The sequence below is a fragment of the Pteropus vampyrus genome, unplaced genomic scaffold (assembly GCF_000151845.1).
Source record: "Pteropus vampyrus isolate Shadow unplaced genomic scaffold, Pvam_2.0 Scaffold261, whole genome shotgun sequence".
In the NCBI taxonomy this organism is placed as follows: domain Eukaryota; kingdom Metazoa; phylum Chordata; class Mammalia; order Chiroptera; family Pteropodidae; genus Pteropus; species Pteropus vampyrus.
In genome coordinates this window covers 2,730,704-2,737,595 of record NW_011889042.1, presented here as the reverse complement: position 1 = coordinate 2,737,595, position 6,892 = coordinate 2,730,704, and the positions used below count along the sequence as shown (strand labels likewise).

General features: G+C 57.5%; 1 protein-coding gene across 1 annotated transcript in view; it reads right to left on the bottom strand.

The window, feature by feature from the left end:
• Nucleotides 1-6: 6 nt before the first annotated feature.
• Nucleotides 7-6,892, bottom strand: part of TSPOAP1 (TSPO associated protein 1) — a gene marked incomplete at its 3' end in the record, with an annotated part of 20,086 nt that continues 13,200 nt past the window's right edge. Inside the window, exons 15-23 of the mRNA XM_023520388.1 lie at nt 5,027-5,857; nt 4,708-4,859; nt 3,984-4,361; nt 3,666-3,902; nt 3,160-3,363; nt 1,798-2,622; nt 1,057-1,156; nt 803-954; nt 7-204 (exon numbers count right to left, since the gene is read on the bottom strand). Of these exons, the coding sequence (XP_023376156.1) occupies nt 7-204; nt 803-954; nt 1,057-1,156; nt 1,798-2,622; nt 3,160-3,363; nt 3,666-3,902; nt 3,984-4,361; nt 4,708-4,859; nt 5,027-5,857 (3,077 nt within the window). The remainder of the gene's footprint in view (nt 205-802; nt 955-1,056; nt 1,157-1,797; nt 2,623-3,159; nt 3,364-3,665; nt 3,903-3,983; nt 4,362-4,707; nt 4,860-5,026; nt 5,858-6,892) is intronic.

The following is a 6,892-nucleotide window of genomic DNA, read 5'->3' as shown; positions in this document are numbered from 1 at the left end:
AGGAGATATGGGTGAAGGACAGCACCAGGTCATACCTGCGCTGTCGATGAGAACATCTGGGGACAAATAACTCCGCTGGAGCAGTTGCTGTCTTTCTGTGGGACTGTCCACAGCCACCTCAGCCACCATGTTGCAGGGGATATAGCCCGTCCGGCCCCCACCTTCTCCTTGGTAGAAGCCATCGGCGTCCTTGTCCCCAAACACCTGGAGGCAAAGACCAGTTGTCTCGGGAAGCCAGTTCATCTTGCTCCCTATGACCCAGCCCCAGAACCCTGCAGTATCCACTTACAACTGCAAAGGAATGCTCTACCTTTTGCGGGAGGGGGAACAGGAAACAGGAGGAAACAGCCAATGATAAGGATCAAAGGGATGAAAGACAGAGCCCATTCCATATTGTCATCGCCCCAGTATCTAGAGGTCCATTCCCCTAGCCTATTCCAGACTAGATCTCCCCAACCTCGGAGCAACAGCAAAAGCCCTCAATGAATACTTGGACACATAATCAAAGTTGTAATGTTAACAGCAGCAGTTACAGTGTGCTTCGTGCCAGGCAGTTTAAGTTCTCTGGGTGCACTGTATCACGTAAAACCTCAAACAACTCTATGAGGTAGACACTAACATTATCCCCATTTTACCAAGAAGAAAACTGAAGCCCAGAGGAGTTAATCTACCCAAGATTACACAGCTAGAAGTGGCAACCTCACATCATCTGGCTCTAGAAGTTGTGTTCTCGCCCAGGCATGGCTATGATACCTCCAGTGCTAGGAAGGAGGGAGAAGGGAGGACACGGACACTGAGTCACCTTCAGGAACTGGCCCTCCCGAAAGGGGAGCTCCTCTTCCCCAGCATCAGGGTTAGGTGACATCGACACAGGGTCATAGTCAAACAGAGCCACAAAGACCCTAACAGGTAGGTCCTGGTAAGCCAGCACTTCTGGGGGGCTCCTGGACGGGGCTGTGGAGAAGGTTGGGGAGAGAGAGAACAATGATAATAAGCCCTAGCCAAGGGGTAAAGAAAGGCCCCTTCCCCCCAGCCCAGCCCCCATCAGGTGCTCACCCAGCTCAGTAGCACCTGGCCTGTGGGGCCGGCTCCCTCTCCGCAAGGGGCCCCTCCTCCCAGAGCTATCTTGCCCTCTGGGCTCCCCAATTTCTATTGCCTGCAAAGACAGGGCAACAGAGAGCAGAAGTGTCACATCATCCCTCTGGCAGGCACCTCAGCAGGGGCGGGACCCTGCACGCACTCCCCAGCTCTGCCCCATCAGCATAAGCAGCACAGCAGAGCAGGGACGCAACATTCCTCTCCTGGAGCCTTGGCCCAACCTTGCTGGAGGCTTCAGACACCCCCATGGTGGCGGGGGGGCGGTTAGGGGAGGACAGGATGGGAGGCCCCACCTCCAGCCACCCTAGTAGATGTGTGCAGAAGAGAGCTTAGAGCTTAGAGTTGGCCAAGGAGCATGTGAGAGGAGGGCCTCTTCTCAGCGTGTGGGTTGGGTGACGCTGGACATCACAGTCAGTGTCCTAAGCAGAGTTAAAGGCCACCCTGCCCAAAGGCAGGGGGTTGGCTGGAGACAATTGGCGACTAATGATACCAGAATATTGTGCATCCCAGTTCCGATCAGCAGAAGCAGCAAAGCAGTGGAATGTGGGTGGGAGGAGGCATGTGAGCAAACCCGGAGGCCCAGCCCCGCCTCTGCTGATGGAGGTGGCAGCGTGGAATGGGAGTGGCTGGTGGGCAGCAAGCAGAGCCACCAGGCGGCAGCAGGTAGGGGGCTGCCCGGGGTGGGGAGTGGGCACGGACCCGGGAGGCTGGCTCCTTGGCTCTGCCAGTCGCACTGCAGCCTCTCCGCTCTGGCTCCCCTTTCTCCCAGGCCAGGAGGTGTGAGTAGGGGCTGGGGCCTGAATTGGCCTTCAGAGCACCCCTGGGCCTTCCTATGGGTGCGGTGCCCCAGGCCTCCCCATCTCCGAGGTAGCAGGAGCTAGTGATGCTGATGCTCCCGCCGCCTGCTTCCTGCTCGTCCTCAGAATCATATTCAATGCTGATTTCCAAGCACTTGGGGGAAAGGCAGCTGGCCAGGCCAGATTCTGGGATTTGGCCACGTGGACACCTCCGGGAAGGGGCCGGCCGCCCTCTCCCACCAGCCTCTGGTCCACCCCTGGAGCCCTCGCCCACAGGGGCACCACCTCTCTCCCGTGTGGGGCCTGGTCGTCCAGAGGCCTGGGGCCCGCCGTTACTGAGAAGGCGGCTGCAGTGTTCCCGGGGGTCTGGGGACCGCTTGCGGTTTGGGGGCTTCTCGGTGGAGCCACTTCCTCTCCTCCAGCTGCTTCCACCAGCTAAGCCAGGCATGTCCTCCAGGTGGTCCCCAGCACTGGAAGGCTCAGGAGACAAAGGACATGGGCCAGGTCCTTGGGGTTGACGGCCATCACAGCCCAGACCCAGCGACGCGGGCTCAGGCGGGCTGGGGTCTTGAGAAGAGCCTGCCCCCGGCCTCTCCTCGTCCTCCTCTTCTTCCTCCTCAGGGATGCTAAAGAGCTTCTTGCTGCAGAACTGCTGGAGGGGCAGCTCCAGGATCTGCTCCAAGATTTCCTCGTCGCTGTCAGTCTCACAGGAGGGCTCGGGCTGGGGCTGGGGGTTGGGCGGGGGGGGTGGCAGCAGGGAAGAGAGGTCCATGGGAAGAGGAGAGAGCTGTGACCTTTGCTCTCAAATGCAAGCAACCCTATAGCCCTCCCTCAGCTTCCTCTAAGAGGAAGGACCAGAGAGGGGGCCCAAAGTTAAATGGCATGTCCAGGGCAGAGCCAGAGGAAGAATGAGGGAACACACACAAACAAACAGGCTGCATGATGCTTGGGCCCCTATAATGGCAGAGAGGCCTCTCCACCTCTCCCCCAGCAGCTGCCAACAATAGGATCTCAGATGCAGCATCTGGTGGGCTGGAGCAGAAGAAGGTGCAGCAAAGAGCTCCTCACCCTCCCCTTCCTTCCCAGGAGGGCAGAGGCCAATCCTGAGCCACTTCCTAACTGCTGCTTAGGACAGGCGGGGCCCAGGCCACACACCTAGAAAGTTGCTGGCACTCAGCGGCGACTGGAGCAGCTGCTGACACATGGGGTAGAGGCCTCTGGAACCCAAGGTCTAGAGCCCACCAGCCCTTCCTCACCCCGTTACCTCGACCCCATTCTCCCTGATGCTGATGCCAGCAGCAACCTGCTTCTGGAAAGAGCAAGTCCTAGAACCCAGCTCCTCCTCTTCCTCCTCCTCCTCCTCCTCCTCCTCTTCCTCCTCCTCCTGGATGTCTGACAGATCTGAGTTGCGGCCATGGTCCACAAGGGAGTTCACTGGACGGACCCCGAGCTCTGCCGTGTCCTCCTTCTGCAGGAGAGGGGGAGTGAGGAGGGATGGAAGGAAGGGTACTCTGAATGAAAGGGGTTCTTTGGCAGAGGGAAAGAGGGTCATGTCCTAAATGGGTGTATGCATGATAGGGGGCTGGGAGAAGAAGGATGGGAGCCAAAAGAGAAGGAGAAATCAGGGAAGATGAAGTAACAAAGAAATAGACACACAGCACAGACCAGAGCAGAGAACCAGCAGAGAGGGTGACCAGAGTCTGCCTGGCAGGAAGCAAGGAGGTGAGCCCCAGTTCTCTGAGGTGGCACAGTGTGTCCCCAACCCCATACCTCAGCCCTGGGCCTCAGTCCAGGCCCTGTGTCTCCTCTCAGGCAGGCCTCAGCACAGGGAGCCTTCTGGGACAGTGGTCCCTGGGTGGAGCAGGGTGCCGGGTGGGCCTCTCCCGTGGTCCACTTGGCCTCCTCCTGGGCCAGTGAGGAAGGTGCAGGGCCAGTTCTCTCACCCACAGCTGGCTCGCTGGCCCTCCTGTCCTCTGAGGTGCCCTGCACAACCGCCCCAGCTTCCTCCTGGAATGGGAAGCACTGAAGAAGCGCCCAGCCCCAAGCCTTTCTTCTAGTCCCACCTGCTCCCCACCCCCAGCAGGGTACCTGGGAGCAAGGTACTCGGGGCTCCTCTTGGGATCCATTTGGTTTCTCTCTCAGAGGGCTTGCTGGGGGAGGCCCAGGAGGCTCTCGAGTTTCATGGGGCTCAGGGCGCCGGAGAGGAGAGCTGGGGTCTCCAGGCCCTGGGCAGGCTGGAGCGAGGGAGGGTCTGGCCTCTGAGCCTGGTCGTGGTGAGGGGCAGGAGACCGTGGCTGGCAGGCAGGCCGCGGCTAGGGCTGGGGCGACAGGAGCTGGAATGGAGTCAGCTGACTCGCCATGGGGCGACATGGTGCGCACGGCCACTTCGCTGCACACCTGCAGCAGCTGCAGCTGGGACAAATCCACCAGCACACTGCCTGCTGTGGGAGAGGCCACCTCCATGATCTGTGGGTGGGGGGAGCACAAGACGGCAAAGGGAGGCTGAGATGGCCAAAGGTGAGGACACAGTAACAGCAATGGCAAGCATTATGCCAGGCACTGTGCCAAACCCTTGGCACGCTTCAGCTCACTTAATCCTCCTGGTCACAGGGCTTCATAATGGAGTGGTTTTTTTGACTACCAATCATCTGCTACTAAAGTCCATGCTCTTAACCAATCTGCTAACTAATGCCCAAATGCCCAGGACTGGGCACCTCTGTGCCCTACTGGGGAGATGAGGCCTCTGAGCATGGCAAGGAGAGACCCACATCTTCCTCCCAGGGTACAGGAGGGCAGAGTCCCCAAGCCATACCTTCTGCCCATCTGCATAAATAGCATAGCCTGTGACCCGAACGCCATTGGAGGTGCCAGCAGCATCTATTGTTACTGGGAGCCAGCTGATGACCAAGATTCCAGGGGAGGGCCCTGGCTCAATCTGAACATCCAACGGGGCATCAGGTGGGCCTGGAGGAAAGGGGGTACACAAGACCAGTAATGCAGGACACTCGCTACTGGAGATACCAGACCACTTTGCCATTTCCCTGAAAATGCAAATAGAAACAGTCTTCCCTTCCGCCATCACCCATGGCCTGGCCTCCTGGGTGTTACAGTCAATGCCCAAGCCTGCATACCTGCTGGGAGTGTGGTGAATTTCAGGGTGGCAGCCCGATGCTCTGGCCTCTCCCAGCCTGGTTCCCAGGACCCTCCAGGTGGGAGCTGAGCCTCCACTCGGGCCTGATAGTGTGTACCAGGACGCAGGTGGCAGAAGGTGGCCCAGTAGGTGCTGGGGCGGGCAGGGGGGCACTCTTCCCCATTGAGGTAGATGGCATGGGCTAAATTGGTATTGCTGGGCACCCAGGTGATCTCAGCGGATGTAGCTGTCAGTCGATGAACCCGCAGCTGGCGAGGTACCACTCTGGCCTGGGCACCCACCGCCAAGCAACAGCGCAGAGGGTCGGAGCTGCCCCGGCTGGTCAGGGCCTGCACGGAAACATGGAGGGGCGCGGCCCGCAGGTCCAGATTCTCCAGCACAGCCTTGGGGGGTGCCCCAGGTCCCAGGGCCTGACGCAGCTCCCCATTCACACAGATATGGTAGCCACGTAGCTCCACTCTCTCAGGAGGCGGCTCCCAGGCCAGCACCACACTGTGGGCCAGCTGCTTGAGGATGACCAGGTGGCGGGGGTAAGGCACAGCAGGGGGCGTGCCCAGGCCCTCGGGCTGGGGGCTCAGACTGAGCTCATCCCCTGCAGCCTCCTCTTCCGATTTGGGCTGGCTGCGTCCCCCGCTGCTCTGGCCCCCAATACTGCTGCCACCCCCACCTCCACTCAAGAAACTGAGTTCAGGGCCTGAACTGTGGGACAAATCGGCCAGCTCCGAAGGGAGGGAGGTCAGGAGATCGTCGTCCGACACGCGCTCTACAAAATTGGAAGGGACCAGGCCTCTTCGGCCATCCATGAGCTCCCCTGGCAGAAGGAGGGCAGGGAAGGGGCAGACAGAGAGGAAGTAGAGAAAAACCAGTCCAATAAATGCATTTAACAATGGTCAGTGGGCAATCTTAAGCATTTGACTCAAATCAACATATACCTGTCAGTGTTTTAAAAAGACAAGAACAGCCAAGATATGGATTAGGGACTTGTTCATTTTCGTGTGATGAGGGTATTGTGGTTATACAGGGCAGTGCTTCTTAAATTTTTAATGTGCATATGAATCACCTGGAGATTTGTGAAAATGCAGATTCTAATTCTGCTGGGTCTGGGTAGGGCTGAGACTCTGCGTTTCTAACCAGTCCGCAGGTGACACTGATGCTGCAAGGACGTAGGCGAATGTCCGTGTCCTGCGGAGGTGCATGGTGAAGGATGTCTAAGCAAAATGTCATGATGTCTACAGCTTGCTTTTCAATTGTTTCCCTTTACTCACCTACATATGGATAAAGCAAATATGCAAAATGTGAGCAGTCGTTGATTGTAGGTGGTGAGTACACAGATGTTCATTGTACAATTCTTTAATTTTCCTATACACTTAAAAAGTTTCATATTACACGGGCCTGAGGAGTGGGGACAGGGATGCCCTCTACTTCCTTTTGAGGAAAACAGACATCTTCAAAGGGAGAGAGAAGCATCGCCTCTTCTTACTTAAAGATTCCTTCTTCAGGCACCTTTTAGGAACCCTAAGGGATCTTTAGAGACAAGAAACATAAGTGCCAGAGAAAAGTTTCCTGTGCGTTCTAGATGGGATTAGGACCCACGGCAGGCCTGGGTCTAGGAGCACAACTGCCAGTAAGTCCAGGCAGCGACCAAAGGTAGGTTCTGCTACCTTGTGCCAGTTCCTCTGAACACCTAACAACAGAGTATTGTAACATTGGTTGTTTGTTTGAAGAATGTCAAGGAAGGAAGAAACTGGGCACACAGCATATCACGTCAAGCTAATTTGGGACAAGGAATAAGATCCCCAGGGAACAGACGAGCGGATGGCTGATGGGCCTTCGTGGGAAGCAGGGG